General features: G+C 50.6%; 2 protein-coding genes across 3 annotated transcripts in view; one reads left to right on the forward strand and one right to left on the reverse strand.

Annotated features, from left to right (window-relative positions):
- Positions 1 to 17,475, forward strand: part of LOC145359446 (uncharacterized) — a 31,652-nt gene extending 14,177 nt beyond the window's left edge. The window contains exons 5-11 of the mRNA XM_080213998.1: positions 2,303 to 2,523; positions 3,967 to 4,000; positions 4,363 to 4,482; positions 6,329 to 6,513; positions 7,473 to 7,708; positions 13,338 to 13,391; positions 16,278 to 17,475. Coding sequence (XP_080070124.1) covers positions 2,303 to 2,523; positions 3,967 to 4,000; positions 4,363 to 4,482; positions 6,329 to 6,513; positions 7,473 to 7,708; positions 13,338 to 13,391; positions 16,278 to 16,341 — 914 coding nt within the window. The 3' untranslated portion in view covers positions 16,342 to 17,475. The remainder of the gene's footprint in view (positions 1 to 2,302; positions 2,524 to 3,966; positions 4,001 to 4,362; positions 4,483 to 6,328; positions 6,514 to 7,472; positions 7,709 to 13,337; positions 13,392 to 16,277) is intronic.
- A 6,848-nt stretch (positions 17,476 to 24,323) lies between these two features.
- zftraf1 (zinc finger TRAF-type and ring finger containing 1) overlaps positions 24,324 to 24,832 on the reverse strand; it is a 144,326-nt gene continuing 143,817 nt past the window's right edge. For both annotated transcript variants that reach the window (XM_080214048.1, XM_080214039.1), the window contains one exon: positions 24,324 to 24,736. In XM_080214048.1, the coding sequence (XP_080070174.1) occupies positions 24,345 to 24,736 (392 nt within the window). In that variant the 3' untranslated portion in view covers positions 24,324 to 24,344. The remainder of the gene's footprint in view (positions 24,737 to 24,832) is intronic.

The following is a 24,832-nucleotide window of genomic DNA, read 5'->3' on the forward strand; positions in this document are numbered from 1 at the left end:
AACCATCTATTTGCTTCTCCCTCATGTATTTATCCATCTTCCCCCTTAACTACATCACCCCCATAGGATCGAGTCCCACATTCTCCCCACTCCCCGTGGGAGTGAGTCCCACATTCTCCCCACTCCCCATGGGATCGAGTCCCACATTCTCCCCCACTCCCCCCGTGGGAGTGAGTCCCACATTCTCCCCCCCGTGGGAGCGAGTCCCACATTCTCCCCCACTCCCCGTGGGAGCGAGTCCCACATTCTCCCCCACTCCCCCCGTGGGAGCGAGTCCCACATTCTCCCCACTCCCCGTGGGAGTGAGTCCCACATTCTCCCCCACTCCCCCCGTGGGAGTGAGTCCCACATTCTCCCCACTCCCCGTGGGAGCGAGTCCCACATTCTCCCCACTCCCCCCGTGGGAGCGAGTCCCACATTCTCCCCACTCCCCGCGGGAGTGAGTCCCACATTCTCCCCCCACTCCCCCCGTGGGAGCGAGTCCCACATTCTCCCCCACTCCCCCCGTGGGAGTGAGTCCCACATTCTCCCCACTCCCCGCGGGAGTGAGTCCCACATTCTCCCCCACTCCCCCCGTGGGAGCGAGTCCCACATTCTCCCCACTCCCCGTGGGAGTGAGTCCCACATTCTCCCCCCACTCCCCGTGGGAGTGAGTCCCACATTCTCCCCACTCCCCGTGGGAGCGAGTCCCACATTCTCCCCACTCCCCGTGGGAGCGAGTCCCACATTCTCCCCACTCCCCGTGGGAGTGAGTCCCACATTCTCCCCACTCCCCGTGGGAGTGAGTCCCACATTCTCCCCCACTCCCCGTGGGAGTGAGTCCCACATTCTCCCCCACTCCCCGTGGGAGTGAGTCCCACATTCTCCCCCACTCCCCGTGGGAGTGAGTCCCACATTCTCCCCACTCCCCGTGGGAGTGAGTCCCACATTCTCCCCCACTCCCCGTGGGAGTGAGTCCCACATTCTCCCCACTCCCCCCGTGGGAGCGAGTCCCACATTCTCCCCACTCCCCCCGTGGGAGCGAGTCCCACATTCTCCCCACTCCCCCCGTGGGAGCGAGTCCCACATTCTCCCCACTCCCCCCGTGGGAGCGAGTCCCACATTCTCCCCACTCCCCGTGGGAGCGAGTCCCACATTCTCCCCACTCCCCATGGGATCGAGTCCCACATTCTCCCCACTCCCCCCGTGGGAGCGAGTCCCACATTCTCCCCACTCCCCCCGTGGGAGCGAGTCCCACATTCTCCCCACTCCCCGTGGGAGCGAGTCCCACATTCTCCCCACTCCCCGTGGGAGCGAGTCCCACATTCTCCCCACTCCCCGTGGGAGCGAGTCCCACATTCTCCCCACTCCCCGTGGGAGTGAGTCCCACATTCTCCCCCACTCCCCGTGGGAGTGAGTCCCACATTCTCCCCACTCCCCGTGGGAGCGAGTCCCACATTCTCCCCACTCCCCGTGGGAGTGAGTCCCACATTCTCCCCCACTCCCCATGGGAGCGAGCCCCACATTCTCCCCACTCCCCATGGGAGCAAGTCCCTTGTTTGTCCTACCACCCCCTGTACTCACTGACCCACACTGCCTTCTGGTTATGCAATATCTTCATTTTAGAATTCTGAATCTTGTTTTCAAAATCATAGAAACAAAAAAGATCGGAGCAGGAGGAGGCCATGGGGCTCCCTCGGGGCCCTGAGTTCTGGGGCTCCCTCGGGTCTGAGGCTCCCTTGGGCCCTTCTATTCCTCCTCCTCTTTGTTGACCTGACTTGATGTTTACCTTTGTTTTAACAGGAATGTTTTGTAGCGTTTCATTACGGTAAGCATGCAGTATGAATATCTGTGACTTTAGTTATATCTTCAGAATAGTTTTGGATACCTTTGTTCTCAGGACTGTGTCCATTCTGTACCCAAACTACATTAAATCATAGAATCCCTGCAGTGCAGGAGGGGGCCATTCAGCCCATCACCTCTGCACTGACTCTCTGATAGAGTGTCTTACCCAGGTCCGCTCCCTGTAACCCAGCACACTTCGCAGAGCCGATCCACCTCACATTCATACCTTGGGATTTATGGAGCAATTTAGCATTAATCACTAGAATTTAAATTCCACCAGCTGCCGAGGTGGGGTTTGAACCTGCGTCCCCAGAGCCTGAGGCCCCTGCATTAATAATCCAGCCTCAGATGTTGATTGAGCACACGGTCAGTATCAGTGTTTATTTCCGCGCTGCGATTCTCAGCGCGGTACTTTCTGGAGGGAGGTAGTTTCTGTGGGGGGGTGAATACTGATTGCCTGTTGGTGCTCTTTTTGCAGAGTTGGAGAGTGTGTGCGCCAGGGTGTCAGCGCTGTGTCAGAGATCCCAAATCGACTTCACGATGCCCAAGATCGAAGAGTGTGAGGCAGAGGCAGAACCGGAACCCCCCGCCTTCCCAAGGGAGCCGCACCTGTCATTCCAGGAGCGGGGAAGATTCCTGGGAAAAGCCAAGTTGATGAAGATCGGTGAACACGATGTGTCTCCCACCAGCCCCGTCGAGGTTCCTGCTTCTTTCGTCCTCTTGCTCATTCACTTCCCCTGAGCAAAGCTCTGGGACACCATAACCCTGAGTCCCCCCCACCCCCCGAGATCAGATTGTGGACAGAGCTGGCACAGACTGGAACCAAACTCTGTCCCCAGCTCCCCTGTACCAATGGGTGGAAATACACCCATATCCTGATAGAAGTCTACAAGATTATAAGGGGCATGGACAGAGTGGATAGTCAGAAGCTTTTACCCAGGGTGGAAGAGTCAATTACTAGGGGGCACAGGTTTAAGGTGTGAGGGGCAAGGTTTAAAGAAGATGTACGAGGCAGATTTTTACACAGAGAGTGGTGGGTGCCTGGACCTCACCATGTGAGTTGTGCTGTAATTTTCTTTGTTCTTTATACAGCTCTGTAGATTGTCTCAAAGCACAGGAGCAGAAATAGGCCATTCAAAGAACAAAGAACAACCCAGCACGGGAAACAGGCCCTTCGGCCCAACGAGCCTGCGCCGCCATCTTAACAAAGCATTTTCCTACACCTACCTTGACCCATGTCTATGCTTACGGTACCCCTATTGTAACCAGATTCAGGGGAGAATAATTTAGGGACAATTTGGTACACCAATCAGCCTAAGAGCACATCTTTGGGGTGTGGGAGGAAACCGGAGCGCCCGGAGGAAACCCACGCAACCATGGGGAGAATGCGCAAACTCCCACAGACACTGGCCCAAATCCATGTATCTGCACAGCTAGCAGTGCTAGTCACTGAGCTGTTGTGTTGCCCATCTGCTGGTCCAGGATTAAGCACACACACCGACACAAAGTACTAGGCTACTCTCGAAACACCCAAGAGCAGCCCACGCACGACCCACCGTGTGTATGCCCCTCGTTAGCCAACAAGGTGGACCGACACACCTCCGGAGTAAAAGAGACAAAACATCAACACATGTAGCATTAGATTTCCAGGAACATCCCGAGGCTCTGACCCTTTTTAAAACCGTCTCCTATCACCCTCCATCCCTGTTTCACTCGTGTCTATCCAAGTAAACCTTAAACAAGTCCAGCGTGCCTGCCTCCACCACCTTACTTTGCAGTGCATTCCATACCCCCACTACCCTCTGTGTGAAAAACCTCCCTCTAGCATCCAAATTATACCTCTCCCCCCTCACCCTTGCTGTGAGGAGGTATTGGAGGCACGGGGAGAGCAGGCCATGAGCATTCGGCCCATTGAGTCTGCTCTATCATTCGATGAAATTGTGTCTAATCTGATAACCCTCAGATCCACTTTCCTGCCATATCCCTCGATCCCCTTTTCCAATCAGAAACCTGTCTGTGCCCAGTGTCAGCGCGGAGCGGTGCACAGAGCTGCCCTCTGACCTGGTGTAGGGCCGGTGGCCCACTGAAGGTTCCTGTTGTGGGTTCAGAACATTAATGTTTTCCCTCTCGTTCTCCGTTTAGATCTCGCTGGATAAAGTGACTCTCAGCTTTGAAGGTCAGTGCCATCTTAAAATGTGGAATGCTCATTAACCTGAGGGGCGGGGGGGGAGTTGCTGGGGCAATAACGAGGGGTGGGAACGGGAGTGAGTGCCCCCCCCGCCCCCCCCAGCTCTATCTCCAGCATATCCCGAATAGTGGAGCCAGGACAGGAACCTGGGTCAAGGGGGGGGGGGGGGGTTTGGGAATTGGAATGGGGGTGTGGATGGGAACCCCCCCCCCTCCCCTCCCCTCCCCTCCCCGGATGGGGTGGTGTGTGGGGCTGTGTCCCCGGGAGAGAGGGTGGGGGCACAGGGGCTGATGGAGAGATGGTGGGGACTGTCATCCTGATGTTTGTCTTTTCTCCCCCCACCCCCGCAGTGTCCGCGATCCCGCACCAGGAAGTGATCCCGTTCCAGTCGCTGTCCGCCTGTGACTTCTGCCCCAGCATGCACTTCTTTATCCTTTACCCCCAGTGGCACGGGGCAAAGGTCATGGAGGGTGAGTGACCCTGTTCACCAATCACCTGGAACCAACCGCGAAGATAGACTAGACCTGAGGCGGGAGGGGAGCAGGGCCCCCCGGGAGAGAGGAGGGGAAGAGCGAGGGGCCCCCCGGCTGGTGGGGTGGTGGGGAGGGGGAACAGAGGGCCCCCAGAAAGGGGTCTCTGGGATGTGATTAGTTGAGGGATCTGTGTGAGGCGCTTTTCGGGAAGGGGGGAGGGTTCTCTGTGTGGGGGGTTATTTTATTGAGGGCGTGGGGGAGGCATCTCTGGGGTAGGGGGAGAGGGTTCTGATGTTGGGAGGAGGGGGCTGTGTGTGTGAGGGGGGTCTCTGTGTGTGTGAGGGGGGGTCTCTGTGTGTGTGAGGGGGGGTCTCTGTGTGTGTGAGGGGGGGTCTCTGTGTGTGTGAGGGGGGGTCTCTGTGTGTGTGAGGGGGGGTCTCTGTGTGTGTGAGGGGGGGTCTCTGTGTGTGTGAGGGGGGGTCTCTGTGTGTGTGAGGGGGGGTCTCTGTGTGTGTGAGGGGGGGTCTCTGTGTGTGTGAGGGGGGTCTCTGTGTGTGTGAGGGGGGTCTCTGTGTGTGTGAGGGGGGTCTCTGTGTGTGTGAGGGGGGGGGTCTCTGTGTGTGTGAGGGGGGGGGTCTCTGTGTGTGAGAGAGGGGGTCTCTGTGTGTGTGAGGGGGGGGGTCTATGTGTGTGTGAGGGGGGGGGGTCTGTGTGTGTGAGGGGGGGGGTCTCTGTGTGTGAGGGGGTCTCTGTGTGTGTGAGGGGGTCTCTGTGTGTGAGGGGGGGTCTCTGTGTGTGAGGGGGGTCTCTGTGTGTGTGAGGGGGGTCTCTGTGTGTGTGAGGGGGGGTCTCTGTGTGTGTGAGGGGGGGTCTCTGTGTGTGTGAGGGGGGGTCTCTGTGTGTGTGAGGGGGGGGTCTCTGTGTGAGAGAGGGGGTCTCTGTGTGTGAGGGGGGTCTCTGTGTGTGTGAGGGGGGTCTCTGTGTGTGTGAGGGGGGGTCTCTGTGTGTGTGAGGGGGTCTCTGTGTGTGAGGGGGGGGTCTCTGTGTGTGTGAGGGGGGGGTCTCTGTGTGTGTGAGGGGGTCTCTGTGTGTGTGAGGGGGTCTCTGTGTGTGTGAGGGGGTCTCTGTGTGTGTGAGGGGGTCTCTGTGTGTGAGGGGGGGTCTCTGTGTGTGTGAGGGGGGGTCTGTGTGTGAGGGGGGTCTCTGTGTGTGTGAGGGGGGGTCTCTGTGTGTGTGAGGGGGGGTCTCTGTGTGTGTGAGGGGGGGGTCTCTGTGTGAGAGAGGGGGTCTCTGTGTGTGAGGGGGGGGTCTCTGTGTGAGAGAGGGGGTCTCTGTGTGTGTGAGGGGGTCTCTGTGTGAGAGAGGGGGTCTCTGTGTGTGAGGGGGGTCTCTGTGTGAGAGAGGGGGTCTCTGTGTGTGAGGGGGGGGTCTCTGTGTGTGTGTGAGGGGGTCTCTGTGTGAGAGAGGGGGTCTCTGTGTGTGAGGGGGGGGTCTCTGTGTGTGAGGAGGTATTGGAGGCACGGGGAGAGCAGGCTGGTGGAATAGAGGGTGGGGTCTCTGTGGGGGAGAGTGCTCTGTGTGTGGGGGTAGGGATTTCTGTGTGAGGGAGTTATTGGGGGTGTGGGTAGGTGTCTCTGGGGTTGGGGGAGGGTGTTCCGGTGTTGGGAGGAGGGAGCTCTCAGTGTGGGAGGGTGTCTCTGTGTGGGGGTGTTTTTTGTGGGGTGTGGGGGTGGCAGGCCAGGAGCAGGCAGGCTGGGGCTGTCGGGGGGAGGGGTCCCAGTCTCTCTGTGGTGTGGGGACCGTTCTGCTTGCTCATTTAAGGTGTGTCTTTCCCCTCCCCCAGAGCCCCCGCAGTGTGATAAGGTGGTGGTTCTGGATGAACAGCAAAGCTTCCCTGATTTTGGAGAGTGGATGGAGGCGGTTTGCGATCGTTTGGGAGATAGGGTGGAGTTCAGGAAGCTGGAGTTGCGACAGGGTGTGGAGAGACTGCAATCTCTGGGGGTGATATTCCAGGGCAGCGACACAAAGGTAACAAACCAACAGATCCATTCTGAGACAGATCCAATCCCAGAAACACTGCCACACATCGAGAGTAAAACCTCGTTCAAACCCAACATCAACTCATGGGATAGACACACACTGACAGTGCGGCACTCCCTCAGCACTGACCCTCTGACAGTGCGGCACTCCCTCAGCACTGACCCTCTGACAGTGCGGCACTCCCTCAGCACTGACCCTCTGACAGTGCGGCGCTCCCTCAGCACTGACCCTCTGACAGTGCGGCGCTCCCTCAGCACTGACCCTCTGACAGTGCGGCACTCCCTCAGCACTGACCCTCTGACAGTGCGGCGCTCCCTCAGCACTGACCCTCTGACAGTGCGGCACTCCCTCAGCACTGACCCTCTGACAGTGCGGCACTCCCTCAGTACTGACCCTCTGACAGTGCGGCACTCCCTCAGCACTGACCCTCTGACAGTGCGGCACTCCCTCAGCACTGACCCTCTGACAGTGCGGCGCTCCCTCAGCACTGACCCTCTGACAGTGCGGCACTCTCTCAGCACTGACCCTCTGACAGTGCGGCACTCCCTCAGCGCTGAAGGATGTGTACAAGCCTATAGAATTTGGATCCAAATTGGGATCTTTCTGCTCCGGGATGTTCTTGTCGTTAGATTTGAGATTTTGTTCTAATGCCAGGATCTCCGATTGCTCAGTAAACCTGGAGCTGTTCCGTCTGGCTGTGTTTATCCGGGCTCTGTGCTGGTATCTGCTTGGTGCTGCTGTGTCGCTGAGCCCTCACTGGAGACAGCTTCATGAGCCGACCTTCCAGAATCTGGGAAAAGCCCGGTGTTGTGATGTCCCCGGGATTGGGGGGGGTCAGTGGCTGTGGCTCTGAGTGCACCATATCACCTTCCCTCTGTTTGGACGGGGTGGTGAGGGCAGTGTCCGGTGTTCACAGCTCTCACTCTCACCACATTCTCTTCCCTCAGGCACCAGCCCAGGAAGAGACGCTGCTCACAGCGGCACAGCCCCTTGGTGAGCTCGGGGCCTTCCCCATAGCTGGAGCTTTCGCCAGCGTAAACCAGCAGAGCAGAAAGAGGAGCTACAGCGAGCGCCCGACTGAAATGGACAGGTTGAAGCTGCAGTGCACCTTGCAATGTCCGCCTCACTGGCAAATCACCTCGTCTGGGGAAAGGCCTGAAATACAGCAGCCTCCTGTGTTAAAGTGAGTTCACTCTTGCTAATCCCCGCCACCACTGTGCATCCCTCATCAGTTCGTAAGATATCGGAGCAGAATTAGTCCATTCGGCCCATCGAGTTCAATCATGGCTGATGTGCTCCTCATCTCCATTTCCCTCCCTTCTCCCCATAACCCTTCAACCCCATTACCAATTAAAAACCTGCCTAACTCCTCCTTAAATTTACTCACTGCCCCAGCACCCACCACACTTTCGGGCAGTGAATTCCACAGATTCACAACCCTTTGGGGGGGAGTAGTTTCTCCTCAGCTCTGTTTTAAATTTGCTGCTCAGACGGTGACCCCTCGTCCTAGAAAACCCCACAAGAGGAAGCATCTGTTCCACATCTGCTTTATCCAGACTTTTATCATCTTCTACACCTCAGTTTGATCTCCCCTCATTCTTCTAAACTCCAGAGACTGTCGGCCTAAACTCTTCAATCTCCCTTCACACGACAAATCCCTCATCTCTAGAATCAATCGATCAAGTGAGCATTCTCCCATCCCCCGAACATTGGAATAAAATGTGTAAACAACAAACAGACCAGAATTCTCACTGTCGATTTAAACACTGAAACTGAAGATTCAGGTGAATTTACTGAAATCATCCGATTGGTGAGGCAACTTGGGAATTCTTTACTTTTTTGTATAAAGAAAACAGCGTTTGGGATCCTTAGAATCCTTACAACGTGCAACACAACATAAGGCCATTCTGCCCATTGTGCCTGTACTGGCTCTTTGATAAAACAGTTACGCTTCATCCAATGTCCACATGTTTTGTCTGTGACCCTAAATTCCTCATCCTCAAACACCATCCGACTGCCTTTTCACGCTGTTTGGAGAATCAGCTCCTGCGACTTCTTCAGATCCTAAACTCTAAGTAATGTGATGTTTTCAACTTCACTTACTGAGCCAGTCAACTGAGGAAATATCTTCTTTCCCCATTGATGGGACCTGGGTGTCACTGGCTGGGTCAGTATTTATTGCCCATCCCTAACTGCCCTCCGTTTCAGAGGCAGTTGAGAGTCAACCACATTGCTGTGGCTCTGGAGTCACATGTAGGCCAGACCGGGTAAGGACGGCAGATTTCCTTCCCTAAAGGGAACCAGATGGGTTTTTTCCAACAATCGACATTGGTTTCATGGTCATCAGTAGATTCTTAATTCCAGATATTTTTTATTGAATTCAAATTCTATCTGCTGCCCTGGTGGGATTCGAACCTGGGCCCTCCAGAACATTAGCTGAGTTTCTGGATAACACCTCTTGGCCATCGCCTCTGCTATTGACACTTTCAAAATGTTGCATCTTCTTGAAAGCCTCCACTAAATTACCCCTTGCTGAATATATGAAGACTGGGATAGGCTGGTTTTTGGTCTTGGGGAATGAAGGGATATGGGGAGTGGGCGGGGAATTGGAGTTGAAACCCGAGATCAGCCGCGATGGTGTTGAATGGGGTAGCAGGCTTAATGGGCTGAGTGGTCTGATTCTGCTCTTTTTCATGTGTTAACCTCCTCTGTTCCAAGGGGAAGGTTCTAACTTTTCCATCCTCACCCCATGACTGAAGTCCCTGGAATGATGTTCCTCTCTGCCCTTCCACAGTCCATGATAGGGGAGTTTAAAATTAGAGGGCACAGGTTTAAGGTGAAAGGGGAGAGATACAGAAAGGTCCAGGTGGGCAATTTTTTCACACAGAGGGTGGTGAGTGTCTGGAACAAGCTGCCAGAGGTAGTAGTAGAGGCGGGTACAATTTTGTCTTTTAAAAAGCATTTAGATACGTGGGTAAGATGGGTATAGAGGGATATGAGCCAAATGTGGGCAATTGGGATTAGCTTAGGGGTTAGAAAAAGGGCAGCATGGACAAGTTGGGCCGAAGGGCCTGTTACCATCCTATAAACGTCTGACTCTGTATAAGTTATTTGCATTGGCCATGGGAAATTAACCCTTAGTGTCCAAAGATGTGTAAGTAAGGTGGTGGATTGGTGATGCTAAATGTGTGGGGTTAAAGCCATGGGCGGGAGTGGTTGAACTGTATAAGATACTCTGTCGGAGAGTTAATGGTGACACGGTGCAGAGGGACCTTGGGGTCCTTGTGCATGAGTCGCAAAAACCCAGCTTGCAGGTGCAGCAGGTGATCAGGAAGGCGAATGGGATGCTGGCCTTCATAGCGAGGGGGATTGAATATAAAAGTAGGGAGGTCTTGCTGCAGCTGTATAGGGCATTGGTGAGGCCGCAGCTGGAGTACTGTGTGCAGTTTTGGTCGCCACACTTACGCAAGGATATTTTGGCCTTGGAGGGAGTGCAGAGGAGGTTTACTAGGCTGATGCCGGAGTTGAGGGGGTTGAGCTATGAGGAGAGGCTGAATAAACTAGGCTTGTACTCGCTAGAGTTTAGAAGAATGAGGGGAGATCTCATTGAGACGTATAAGATGATGAATGGGATGGATAGGATAGAGGTGGAGAGACTCTTCCCGCTCAGAAAGGACAGTAGGACTAGGGGGCACAACCTCAAGATAAAGGGGGGGCAGTTTAGAACGGAGTTGAGGAGGAACTTCTTCACTCAAAGGGTGGTGAATCTCTGGAATTCTCTGCCCGTTGAAGTGGTGGAGGCTGCCTCGCTAAATATTTTTAAGAAGCGGGTTGATGGGTTTTTGATAAGAGAGGGGATTAAGGGTTATGGGGAGAAAGCGGGAATGTGGAACTGAGCCACGACAGATCAGCCATGATCTTATTGAATGGCGGGGCAGGCTCGAAGGGCTAGATGGCCTACTCCTGCTCCTGTTTCTTATGTTCTTATGTTCTTAATGGGCCAAATGGCCGCCTCCTGCATGGTAGGGATGGTATGGATTCTGCACCGTACGGACTCTGTAACAGCAAGGTTTTTTACGAGCTGCTGTGCACATCGCAAGTTATTTTAACGTATAATGATAATTCCCTCTCTTCATACGTTAGTCCATCCCATATTGTATCAGTTCCTTTGTAATGAAGGTGTGGAGTTCACCAGCAGATCTTTCTGGCAGTCTGTCCTCAGCTGGAGTGTTGCCTCCAGTTCTGGACACCACACTTGAGGAAGGATGTGACAACAGACACAACTTTACAGCTAACTCAGCACTCACTGAAATGTGGTTGCTGTTGTAACAGCAAGCTCCCATAGACCCAGAGAAAGGTTACAGTGCAGAATGAGGCCATTCAGCCCATCCGGTCTGCATCAGCCAAAGGAGAGGATAAAAAAAACTAGCCACTGATTTTAATCCCATTCTCCAGCTCTTGCTCTGTGCCTCACAGGTTCCAGCCCGTCAGACACAGTTCCAGCTACATTTTCAACGAATCGAGTGTTTCAGCCTCAGTCACTGAGTCGGGCCGTGAATCACAGACACCCAGCACCCTCTGGGTGAAAGGGTTTTCCTCATGTCCCCTCTAATCACCTTAAATCTCTGCCCCCTGGTAATTCCCCCTCAGCCCGGGGGAAACGGGCCTGTCCTGTCCACCCTGTCTGGCACCCTCAATATTTTGTACACCTCAGTTAGGTCATAGAATCATACAGTGGAGAAGAGGCCCTTCGGCCCATCGAGTCTGTGCCGTCACATTAGAAACACCCTTAGGTTAGCCCTCAGCCCCCTCTGTTCTGAGGAAAATGACCCTAGCCTATCCAATCTCTCTTCACAGCTGCAGGTTTCAAGTCCTGACAACTTGTAAACCTCTGCACCCTTTCCAAAGCAATTATGTCCTTCCTGTAATGTGGTGACCAGAATTGCACACAACACTCCACTTCTGCCCTAACCAGTGTTTTAAACAGTTCCAGCTTTCCATCCCTGCTTTTCTATTAAATACTTCACTCAATAGAGGAAGGTATTCCATATATTTCCTTGTCCGCCTGTCCTGCCACCTTCAGGGATCTGTGGACATGTATTCCAAAGCTTCTCACTTCTCTGACACCCCCCTCGATATCTTCCTGTTAATTGAGAATTCCCTTGCTTTATTTGACCTCCCCAAATGCATCAGCTGACATGTCCGGATTAAATTCCATTTGCCACCTCTCTATTCACAAGTAGCAGTTTGATAATAACCCGGTAACCTGCTTTTGTCATGTTGATTGAGGAATAAATATTAGCCAGGACACTGCGGAGAATTCCCCTGCTCCTCTTCCCAATGGTACCTGGCTTCATGTCACGTTGGAAAGGCAGCAATCCTGCCTGTTCGGGCAGTGCCCCGTGGCCCCCCCCAGCGTGGTGCCCCCTACAGTGGAGTGGCAGCCTAGATTTTTGTGCTCCGGAATTGAACCCATTCTGACATTGAGCCCTGGCAGACATATCGAGGATTTCAGCTTGCAATGTTTCTCCGCGGAGTGTGAAGGTTAAGGGGAAGTTTATTGGAGATGGGTTTTGATCGAGTAAATATTGAGGAACTGCCACCACTGGCTGAAGGGTCGGTTACCAGAGGGACACAGATTTCAGGTGATTGGCAACAAGTGGAGAAACAAATTCAAGAATTTTCAAAAGGGAAGAAGTATTTGAAGGGGAAAGTTCACAGAGCTTTGGGGGGATGTAAGCAGGAGAGTTCTTTCAAAGAACCAGCACAGGCACAATGGGCCGAATGGCTGCCTCTTGGGGTTTACTATTCTTTATTCTTTCATGTGTGTCAGTAGCGTGACGCTGGCTGTAACAATCCACAGACAGTATTTTAAATAGCAGGGAAGTTGCCCATTTCCTGACTAATACTTATTCATCTAATCTAGGGCAGCACAGTGGGTTAGTACTGCTGCCTCACAGCGCCAGGGACCTGGGGTCAAATCCCAGCCTGGGTCACTGCCTATGTGTAGTTTGCATGTTCCCTCTGTGTCTGTGTGGGTTTCCTCCGGGTGCTCCGGTTTCCTCCCACAGTCCAGAGATGTGCTGGTTAGGTGGATTGGCCCTTAGTGTCAGGGGGATTAGCTGGATGGGCTGGCGTTTGTCGCCCATCCCTGATTGTTCTTGGACTGAGCGTCTCACTCGGCCGTTTCAGAGGGCAGTTACAAATTAATCACATCGCTGTGGGTCTGGAGTCACATGTAGGCCAGACCGGGTAAGGATGGCAGATTTCCTTCCCTATAGGACGTCAGTGAAGTAGATGGTGGATAGAATGGTTTTTGCTGTCAAACCTTCATATACTGCGGGTGACATCAGGGGGACATGAGTAAGTTTAAAGTTTATTTATTAGTCACAAGTAAGGTTTACATTAACACTGCAATGAAGTTGCTGTGAAATCCCCTAGTTGCCACACTCTGGTGCCTGTTTGGGTACACTGAGGGAGAATTTAGCACGGCCAGTGCACCCTAACCAGCACGTCTGGTGATTTAGTGAGAACCAAATCATGTTTTAGACTCTGCGATGCCTGCCACAGTCAGATAGCCAGCCAATGCTGGCAGCTTTGGACCCACAGATCTGGTCACCTTTCCCAAGGGGAGGGTTACTAGTTTCAGGAGAATCCATAATCCAGGCAGCTCAATGTGCCCTCTAGGGAATGGGAAGTGAAGGGATGGGGGGTGCGGGGGAGTGAGGCTGAATGTGGGAGTGGGCTGATACTGGGACCTTGCCTTTCCATGTGTTCCTCTGTTTAAAACAGCCCTACCTTGTTTTTCTCAGGAAGGAGAAGCGAGACAAGCAGGGAACGAGCTCCATGGAGGATTGGGTTGACAGGTAAGATACTCACTGACTATATTGAGGGGTACATACCCCCCAACATCACCTGACGTCATCCTGAGGCCACCTGAGGATTGCTGTACTTCCTTTCCTGCGCCCCCTCCCCTCCCTCGGGCTGAGAAACATAATCCTCATTCCCCCCCGCCCAAGCCAGGCACAGATTTAACACTGCCCAGAAAGATGTCAGGGATCAATACACACGGTGGGTCATGCGAGGGTTACTCTTGGATATTGCTTTGAGAGTTGCCTAGTGCTTCATGTCGTTAGTGTACGCTTAAACTGGACCAACTGACGGGCAACACAACAGCTCAGTGACTATCACTGTTTGCTGTGCAGTTACAGGGACCCGGGTCAGATCTCCGACTTGGATCAATGTCTGGGAGTTTGCACATTCTCCCCGAAGGTTAAGGGGAAGTTTATTGGAGATGGGTTTTGATCAAGTAAATATTGAGGAACTGCCACCACTGGCTGAAGGGTCGGTTACCAGAGGGACACAGATTTCTGGTGATTGGCAACAAGTGGAGAAGCAAATTCAAGAATTTTGAAAAGGGAAGGAATATTTGAAGGGGAAAGTTCACAGAGCTTTGGGGGGATGTAAGCAGGAGAGTTCTTGCGTGGGTTTTCTCCGGGTGCTCTGGTTTCCTTCCACATCCCAAAAACGTGCTTTTTAGGCTGATTGGCGTCAATAAATTGTCCCTGAATTGGATCCCCCTTAATCTGGCTATAACTCCCTTTATTGTGGAGTTCCACTAGACAAAAACATCGACGAAAGACTTGAATAAGGCACTCACTGAGTGTTAAAATGGGCGGGGTGGGCTTGTTTTCTGTGCTGTGCTGTTCTTTGTTCAATAATCAAAATCAGAAAATGTGAAATCTAGAGTAAAAAGCAAATAACAGATTTTTCTTGTATCTTTTGTACCCGTGGAACATCCCAAGACAATTTACATCCAAGGGAGTACTCTATAGAAGTGTAGTTGCTGTTGTAATGTAGGAAACAGCACAAGGTTCCACACAATGTGAGAATGACCAAGAATCATACAGTGCAGATGGAGGCCATTCAGCCCTTCGAGTCTGCACCAACCACAATCCCAGCCAGGCCCTATCCCCATAACCCCTTGTATTTACCCTGCTAATCCTCCTGACACTAAGAGTCAATTTAGCATGGCCAATCCATTTAACCCACACATCTTTGGATTGTGGGAGGAAACTGGAACATCCGGAGGACACCCACGCAGACACGGGGAGAATGTGCAAACTACACACAGGCAGTGACCCAAGCTGGGATTCGACCCCAGGTCCCTGGCGCTGTGAGGCAGCAGTACTAACCCACTGTGCCGCCCTAGATTAGATGAAAAAGTATTGGTCAGGAAATGGGCAACTTCCCTGCTACTTAAAATACTGTCTGTGGAATTGTTACAGCCAGCGTCACGCTACTGACACACATGAGCATTCCCTCAGCACTGACCCTCTGACAGTGCGGCACTCCCTCAGCACTGACCCTCTGACAGTGCGGCACTCCCTCAGCACTGACCCTCTGACAGTGCGGCACTCCCTCTGTACTGACCCTCTGACAGTGCGGCACTCCCTCAGCACTGACCCTCTGACAGTGCGGCACTCCCTCAGCACTGACCCTCTGACAGTGCGGCACTCCCTCAGCTCTGACCCTCTGACAGTGCGGCACTCCCTCAGCACTGACCCTCTGACAGTGCGGCACTCCCTCAGCACTGACCCTCTGACAGTGCGGCACTCCCTCAGCACTGACCCTCTGACAGTGCGGCGCTCCCTCAGCACTGACCCTCTGACAGTGTGGCGCTCCCTCAGCACTGACCCTCTGACGGTGCGGCACTCCCTCAGCACTGACCCTCTGACGGTGCGGCACTCCCTCAGCACTGACCCTCTGACGGTGCGGCGCTCCCTCAGCACTGACCCTCCGACGGTGCGGCGCTCCCTCAGCACTGACCCTCCGACGGTGCGGCGCTCCCTCAGCACTGACCCTCCGACGGCGCGGCGCTCCCTCAGCACTGACCCTCCGACGGCGCGGCGCTCCCTCAGCACTGACCCTCCGACAGCGTGGCGCTCCCTCAGCACTGACCCTCCGACAGCGCGGCGCTCCCTCAGCACTGACCCTCCGACAGTGCGGCGCTCCCTCAGCACTGACCCTCTGACAGTGCGGCGCTCCCTCAGCACTGACCCTCTGACAGCGCGGCGCTCCCTCAGCACTGACCCTCCGACAGCGCGGCGCTCCCTCAGCACTGACCCTCCGACAGCGCGGCGCTCCCTCAGCACTGACCCTCCGACAGCGCGGCGCTCCCTCAGCACTGACCCTCCGACAGCGCGGCGCTCCCTCAGCACTGACCCTCTGACAGTGTGGCGCTCCCTCAGCACTGACCCTCCGACAGCGCGGCGCTCCCTCAGCACTGACCCTCCGACAGCGCGGCGCTCCCTCAGCACTGACCCTCTGACAGTGTGGCGCTCCCTCAGCACTGACCCTCCGACAGCGCGGCGCTCCCTCAGCACTGACCCTCCGACAGCGCGGCGCTCCCTCAGCACTGACCCTCTGACAGTGTGGCGCTCCCTCAGCACTGACCCTCTGACAGTGTGGCACTCCCTCAGCACTGACCCTCTGACAGTGTGGCACTAGCTTGCTACTGATTCTCATTGTTGGCTCTGGATTTTTCAGCCTGGATTATTTGCTGGAGTTCCTGAAGTTTGGAGTCATCAACAAGAGGTGAACTCTCCACTTTGTCCCTGGTGGGTTTATTAATGGCAAGATTTCTGATCCTGGGATTAGGCACTGGACGGGGATCAGGCTGAGGTTACTTAAGGAGCCGTGAGTGTGTTGTAAGGATTTGCTGCATTTCCTGAATTTATTTCTCTCTGCAGATCTGAACCCCCTGTGTTAAAGCGGGAAATCATGGAAAATCCCAAGGAGTTTAAGAATCATTGATGGAATATTGGAAACGGACCGTTGTTCAGACTAGCTGCTGGTCTAAATGTCTGCCAGATACCAGCTTTGCTGCATTTGACCTCTCCAAGCTGCTACTATATGACCATTGCATTCCACAGGCTCTGGGTAGAGACATCACTGAGGCAGGCTTGAGGGGTCTTTATTTTCTGTGTATCCAGCTATGTCCTCCCTCACCCTGGAGCACTCGGTGCTGAGAATGGGAAAACTCCTGCTGCCTCGCCTCTATTTCCTAAGTTGAAATTTGTGGAAAGTTGCTCGACTGGATCCATTGCTGACCAACAGGAGTATTGAGCTGTGGTTTATACCATGATTAGGAATGTTTGAATATATGCAGAATACTGGGGGACTTGCAAGTTAAAACTTTCAGCCCAGCTAACAATCATTTAAAACTGCATAAAATATATATACTGCTGAACTCTCCCAACTCTAGGAGGGGCATGGTTGCAGTGCTGCCTCACAGCCGGCATCTTCACATCATGCCTAACAGTGCCAGGGACCCAGGTTCGATTCCGTCCTTGGGTCACTATCTATGTGGAGTTTGCACATTCTCTCTGTGTCTGCGTGGGTATCCTCCGGGTGCTCTGGTTTCTTCACACAGTCCAAAGATGTGCAGGTTACGTTGATTGGCCATGCTAAATTGACCCTAGTGTCAGGGTTTGGCAAGGTAAATGTGTGGGGTTACAGGAATAGAGCCTGGGTGGGATTGTGGCCGGTACAGACTCGATGGGCCAAATGGCTTCTTTCTGTACTGCAGAGAATCTATGGAAACTTGCAAATCTCAGATTTCTGAAATTGTTTAGTTTCCACGTCCTGCTTGTCTTATTCATGTTTCTGCCCCTTGGTGAGGTTGTGTGTATGATTGTGTTGACTGAAGAGAGTTGGGAGTTACACTGACATTCTTTGCACTATTCTGCCACTCTTTGTTGGTAACCTGCTGATTCATTGCCGTTGTTTAAGGTTCGGGAACTATTATTGCAATAATTGTTGCTACTTATTCTGGTTCATGCGTTACCCTGTATCATTGCTAGATGGAAATTGTGAGAATTTGTTGAAAGATTATTTCCTGCTTTCTTTTTCTATACATAATATACATATAAATCTGTTTATGCTTTACACTTTGTAGTCAGAATCATGAATGCATTTAAGATGTTTGTACAAAGTTAGGAACAGGAGGCCATTCAGCCCCTTGTGCCTATTCTCTTTGACCATTTAATCTGGCCATTGACTGATTAGTATTTTGACTCTATTTACCTGCCTTGATGCCATACCCTCCTTCCATGCATTTATTCACTTGCCCTTAAGAGTTATAATTAGGCCTGATTTTCCTCAGCTTTCTGGGTGTTCAAGATTTTCACTCCATTTTGTGTGAAGAAGGGTTTCCTGACATCACCTTTGAACAGCATCGCTCTAGTTTTATGCCCCTCCCTATTTTGGATTCACCCACCCACCCCATACACAACAAATGATATCTTGTCACTTCCCTCATCAACTGTTAATCATCATAAACAGCTTGAATAGATCATTCCTTGATCTCTGCATTCTAGAGATTAAATTAGTCTGAAACTTGGTGTCATCATGTACTGAGATTCTGGGTGAGCTTCTCAATTTGCTGCTTGCCTCAAGACTCACCTGGTTTCCCCCCACCCCCCATACTGGGAGAGCCCAGTGATCTGGTGCAGAAATTACAATGTAAAACAAAATGGCTGAGGTCCATTCTTCTTCTGATGCAATGATAATTGAGATGTCAACTGATCAATCTCTATCAGTGAGCTGTGACAGACCCAAGCACGAGGTGTGAGGAAAACCCCCAGTACTGGAGACTTGAGAATCATAAATCCATAAACTTGTTCCTTCCTGAGGGATATTCCGCCGTATAGATTGAGTCATAGAGGTTTACAGCATGGAAACAAGCCCTTTGGTTCAACTTGTTCATGCCACCCAGTTTTTATCACTGTGCTGGTTCCAATTGCCTGCATTTTGCCCATATCCATGCCATTCGGGTAACTGTCTAAATGTTTTTTTAAAAAAATTGTACCCGCCTCTACTACTACCTCTGGCAGCTTGTTCCAGACACTCACCACTCTCTGTGAAAAAATTGCCCCTCTGGACTCTTTCATATCTCTCCTCTCACACCTTAAACCTATGCCCTCTAGTTTTAGACTCTCCTACTTTTGGGAAAAGATGTTGACTATCTAGCTGATCAATGTACCTGATTTCTTTATAGACCTCTATAAGATCACCCCTAAAACTCCTATGCTCCAGGGAAATAAGTCTTATTCAGCCTCTCCTTATTATTCAAACCATCAAGTCTTGGTAGCATCCAAGTACATCTTTTTTGCACTCTTCTGGATGTAAAGTCTTTATAGGAAGCCGTTTGTCCCACTTATGTTCTCTAACTCCTGGATCTCTCCGCATCACCGTGGGTTTTAAGGCAAGGTGGGGCAAACTAAATGTGTTCAGGCTGAAAGGTCTAAGGAGGACTAACTCCTAAAGGTTCTCAGCTAATTTTGGGTATTTTATCCAGATGTTAATTGGATAATCAACTGCAGAGGCTTCACAGCAATCCCCGATTCTCCCTCAGTACTGCACCACTTTTCAGGGTGCAGCTCATAAGGAGCTCAAACACTGCATGGACTTGAATGTCCTGTTTCCGTGTGGATGTAACCTAATTCTGTGTAACTTCACCATCAAAGGTTTCATTCGCTGGTTCCATTCCTTTGCATTGTTGTAAATAGGAGTGAAATTAGCACGCAGGTGAATGTTATGAGTGATAAACATTGGCGGGAAGACATCACTGTGGGCATGGTATCTTTGGGCCAACACGTTCACTGAATTTATAAAAAATTGATATTTATCTCGAAATTGTGTTGGGTGCAGATAACCGCACTTGTATCATCCTTCCAGCAGGGTCATGTTACAAAGCTTTGTGTTTCTATTTCTCAGGGACATTGCATACTTCATCGCACGCAATAAATTCTATTCGTGAAGTGCCTTCAATGACTGCTGTTAGAAGATGTCAGTTATTTGCAGTAAAGAGCAGTTCATCTCTTGGATAAGAGATAAATTGTACCTAGGACACTCAGTTTCTCCTCTTCCAGTAGAAGCCCTGGAATCTATTAGTCACCCGAGAGGGCAGAAAGGACCTTAATTTAATGCCTTGTTTGAAAGCTGGCATCTGCAATAATGCACACACAGGAGACCCAAAAGCAGTTGACATGCTTTTCCCCCATGGTGTGATGTTTCTGAGCTGGCCTGCTGAGTTGGATCGATGGTAAAGTTTTTCTGACACCGTTGCAATAAGAACAATTTACTTCCCATTCTCATTGTTTCCGAGTTGTAGGAAATAGAAGGTTTTAAAATGATGAAGGAATGGTTTGATAGGCTAGATGTGGAGAAATGTTCACTTGCTCTTAAGAGTTATAATTAGGCCTGATTTTCCTCAGCTTTCTGGGTGTTCCAGATTTTCACTCCATTTTGTGTGAAGGAGGGTTTCCTGACATCACCCTTGAACAGCATCGCTCTAGTTTTATGCCACTCCCTGTTACTAGCAGATGAGTCAAAAACACAGACAACAAAATGAGATAGTCGCTGACATAAGAAAGGAATTCGTGTTTTTTACATAAGGAAGTGTCGGATGTGTCACTCGCTACAGGCCTTTTGATGTACTGAAGAGGAATTTCATGCTGATCTTGATCTGGTGAAGACATTCCAATCCCCACCTTACTGCGTCAGAATGAGATCTTACCTGTCACTCAGTAGATGCATCAGTCAAAATGAAACACTTTACACCCCCCGTCAATGTATAGTCAAAAAGTAAACAAGAAAATGCTGGAAACACACTGCAGGTTAGACACCATCTGTGGAGCAGCTCAAGTCCAGCTCGATGAATAAGAAGGTCTCTCTCCCATGACAGTTTTTATTTCAGACTGGCAGCATCTTCACTATTTTGCAAGTGTGTAGATAACGGGGTGCCATCACCCTTTAAATACTGTTCGTAAGAATTAGAATTTACAAGACAGTAGCAGGTGTTTGGCCCAACAGACCTCCATGCTGCACACAAACCTCCCACCCTCTTGTCATCTCTCCCCTGTTAGCATTTTCTTTCATCTTTTCTCCCTCATGTTTCTCTGGAATCCAGCTCAATGCATATATATGGCGTTCGTCTCAACTACTCTTCGTTGTTGCCAGTTCCACATTCTCACCACGCTGCAGTAGTTTCTCCTGAATTGCTGATGCACTCTTCTGTGCAAGTGGAAAAATCTTTTCTACTTTCACCCTATCAAACTCTTTCAATTATAAAGACTTGTTTGGCAAGAGCTATTCGACAGTCAACAAGACCCATGGATGGAGGGGCTGAGTGAATAGAGACGTAAAGCTCATACAGGCAAAAATTTGTTTAGTTTCTTGCCAGTGGGGAATCTGGGGGGGTGGTTGAGATTTAACCTGAGGGGCGTCTCTGTAAATGCATAGAAAATGGCCACTTTTGCAACTTTCTGTTCTGTTTTCTGTCGCGGGTTATATATTTTACCAGCTTAACCCGCCTTTCCTGCTCCTATGTCCAGCCTTCAAGGCAGAGGGAAGAGTTGGAAGAGTTCCTTAAAAGGTGAGTAGTGGATAAGAGGAGATTGCCTTTAGGTTAGTAGGAACCACTGAACCCCACTCCAATTAGTCACATGACATCAGGCTGTGATTCTGGCTTGGTATCAATTGGGATACTCTCATCTGGTGATTGGGTGATCCACCCCCCCCCCCCCCCCCCCCACCATTGTATGGGATGTGGCAGCCAAGAAACACCCAATATTGTGGACCTGAACCTGTTCCCACCCCAGTCATTAGTTGGGAGAAAGACGGTGACAGCCCATGGAAAGAGCAATGTGGTGGCCTGCCAGATTGATTAGCCTGAGAATCTTTTCTATGCTCCACGAGAATAAAGTAAACACAGGGAAACAGGATTATTATTTATTATGATTCTAAAGATGCACAGGCCCTGAGCAGTGGTTAGGGGAGCAATGCATGATCTGTTCCCACTGACTGCAGATTACCATTATTGTTCAAGATGGGACCAACCTTAGGTCACAAACTGGCAGCTCACCACTACCTTCTCCAGGGCAACTCAGTAAACACCAGCAATGCTCACATCCTAAGAATCAAAAAAATCTTAATTGCTGGCAGACAGGTATCTCTCTCACTCAGGGCACAGTGTCTCTTAGTTAATAAATAAAAGCAAATTACTGAGATGCTGGAATCTGAAACCAAAAGAGAAAATGCTGGAAAATCTTAGCAGATCTGGCAGCATCTGTAAGGAGAGAAAAGAGCTAATGTTTCAAGTCCAGGTGACCCTTTGAGTCATCTGGGCTCAAAATGTCAACTCTTCTCTTACAGATGCTGCCAGACCTGCTGAGATATTCCAGCATTTTCTCTTTTGGTCTCTTAATTAATCTTGTTCATGGTGATACATTAGTGCATTTTGTTGTTCTTGTCTATCACAATTTGGCCAAACTCTGTAGTTAACTGGAGTATATCTGCCTATGTTGTGATGGAACCTCCTTCTGCAAACTCCACTAACTCTTAGGCTGAACAGTAGGGTCACTAAACAATAGGGACACTGAGCAGCTTCTGTCAATATCTGGTGGGGATTTGGTTAGGAAAGGTGGGTTGGACGCAAAGTGACACAACAGTGCCAGACTATGACTGCAGGCAGGCACCAAGTGCGGAGAGTAGCAAAGCTATACATAAGTGCAAATATATAAAAAGGCTCCAAAACAAACAAATAAAAAGAGCCAAGGGGCTGTTAAACTCAGTAACCACAAAATTCAGTGCACAAATTGTATACCTGCTTGGTTTTTCACACTGTCTAAATGTAGGCTGAGTGATTTATACACCAGTGCGAATTATAATCTAGATTTTATGGATTTTGAACTATACAGTACAAGTGGGTACAGAAAATAAATGGTAAGAACTGACAATATCATTTGGTACCAGACAAAACCCCAAAAGCCTAAGTTGCATTTGTTTCACTAATCCTTCGGAGTTCCTGTTCATTCAGCAGGACGAGGGTTAACGGGGCCAGTTAAACCCATCTGTTGTGCAAGTGTATACAGTTCCAGTTTAATCAGCAGGATATAGGAGGGTTAAAGTGCTAGTCACAACAGTAGTTCCATTAATCACATGGAGGTGGTTTATTTCAGCATGGTGAGCAGTCTCTCACTGTGTAACTGTATGGAGCTGATGTTTATTCAGGGTTAAGCTGTGCCACTTATGGAGTTGTGTTTTATTCTGGACAAGAGTTACTTGCTGTGTAACCATACAGAGTTTCTGTTTATTCAGCAAGGATTGGTCTTTTTAAATGTATGGAATTGCAGTGACTTAAGGAGCCATCTATTACCTTGCATGTGATCCAGAGACTGGGCCAGATTCAATCTGAACAATACAGCATGTGGGCCGAGTGGAGCTGAGGAGGTGTGCTGCAGTGACCTCTGTTCACTGTTGGTTTCCTACGACTGATCTGCTGCTCTCTGAAACAATGTACTGGGCTGGGCCATGCCACTCAGAGGGGTTTTTCAGTTTTCTTACCCCCTCCCCCCACTCCGTCTTCCCAATAAATCCACAGATTTTTAAGTTATTTCCAATCATCATTGCCAGCTCTCTGAGCCTGAGGGGTTGTCAGCAACTCCAGCAGCAACTATCAGTCTCCTGTCTGGTGAAGATCTTGGCCTCTGCCCTTGTCTCCTCTTCAGCTACACGAGCAGAATGCTACATTAAATATGGTGGGTTAAAAAATACAGTTAAATGTACAAATGTAACTGGGATTCTCCGTTCATTTTCCCTGCAAACCTCCAACTTTCTCTCATTCTCACACTATTTTCTCTCTTGCGCCTCTTGTGCCCTGACATTCATTTAGATTTTAATTCTTACATATTTACTAGCAGAATTAAAACAAAAACTATAAATGGAAAACTCAAGGGAGAGTTAACAATGTTCTTTGGTTGCAGTTTAGGAATGTGTGACTGCAACCAATGAAATATGGATGGTTAGCTGGCTGACTGGCTCCTCAGGATAAATGTGCAGCCTCCCTCACTTCCTAATCATTGAGAAGGAGCAGGCTCTTCATGCTTTGCACAGTAGCCCACCCCAATGTCCACGTGCCCCGTTGACTCTGTCTTTCTCGAAAACACTGTTTGGACAACCCTCATCCGAGCTGAATGCACACAACTAGGTGAGCTGCTGGTTGTTTATCCATCAGCCTGTCCCACCACCAGTGCCCTGCCAAAGGTAGAGGACAGCGTGATCCTCCTACCAGATTCTGGATCACCAGACGGTGCTGCGATGCACATCAACTGAGCAGGAGTTTGGACTGGAGATTAATTAAGGGGGGAAGGGGCGTTACAGGAAGTTCCAACTACATCATTAAATAACTTACTACACTTTCATAAACAAATAGGCAATCTGACCAAAGAAAATAATGAGCAAGTATAACAGATGAAATAATGGGTGTGACAGAGGGACAAAGTGTGACATCTTGGCACCTACTGGTGAGCACAGCTTGTCCATGGATTGGGCTCAATGCACAGGCAGACAGTGACCATTCAGCACTGCTTAAATAATTCTAATAGCAGCTACTGAATTTGGACACTTCTTATTTCTCTCCCCGCCCCCCCCAGTACTCCCTCCCTCCCTCCCTCCCCCCTACCCCACCCCACCCAGGTTATAACCATTATACGAGAGGCTTCTGAACAAGACCGCTCGGTTGTGACAGTCCCGGGTAGTTACGGCCACATGCGCTTAGTAGATAATTTGTTTGTCTCGTTTTTTACCTTCCTTTTCAAATAATTCTGCCTTTTTTAAACTATTGACTGATGTCGCTGGCTTTTTCGAGGTACTATGGTTCAGTGGTGCTCACTCCATTCTGATGTGTCTCTCTGTTACCCCCCCCTCCCCCCCCACCCCCATCTACACTCACTCTCCTCAGCCCCACCCCCCCCCTACTTCTGTATCTGAAATATAAAGAGCCTCAGGTTAATGTTTTTGGCCGCTAGCAGTTTGTTGCATTCGACAGAGTCTATGATAGGCAGCGGCATGTAGTCTGTTTCATTGTTCTCATTGGTGAAGGCGAAGTGGTAGATGACGGGGTTAATTTTGACATCATCATAGGGACCCTTCAGGAGAAGGAAGGAGCACTCCATCGGGGAGTTGACCTTGCTCTTCAGGATGAGTTGGAATGACAGGGTGCGCTTGCAGGACAGGTTGGGGTTGCGCTCAGAGTCGTTGACCCGTGCCTTCAGGACCCACGTCTGGTTGAGCACTGTGAACCTTGGAGTCTCGTAGTAGAGTCTGGTGATGAAGTCATCCGTTCGATAAGGCCTAAACTGAACTTCTGAAAAAGAGCCAGAGAGAGAAGAAACAAATCACAGAATCACAAAATACCATCTGTTTCTCTAACCCACAACCAGGGAATAACTTGTCCACAATT

The sequence above is a fragment of the Carcharhinus amblyrhynchos genome, chromosome 2 (genome assembly GCF_965287045.1).
Source record: "Carcharhinus amblyrhynchos chromosome 2, sCarAmb.v2.hapA, whole genome shotgun sequence".
Lineage (NCBI taxonomy): Eukaryota > Metazoa > Chordata > Chondrichthyes > Carcharhiniformes > Carcharhinidae > Carcharhinus > Carcharhinus amblyrhynchos.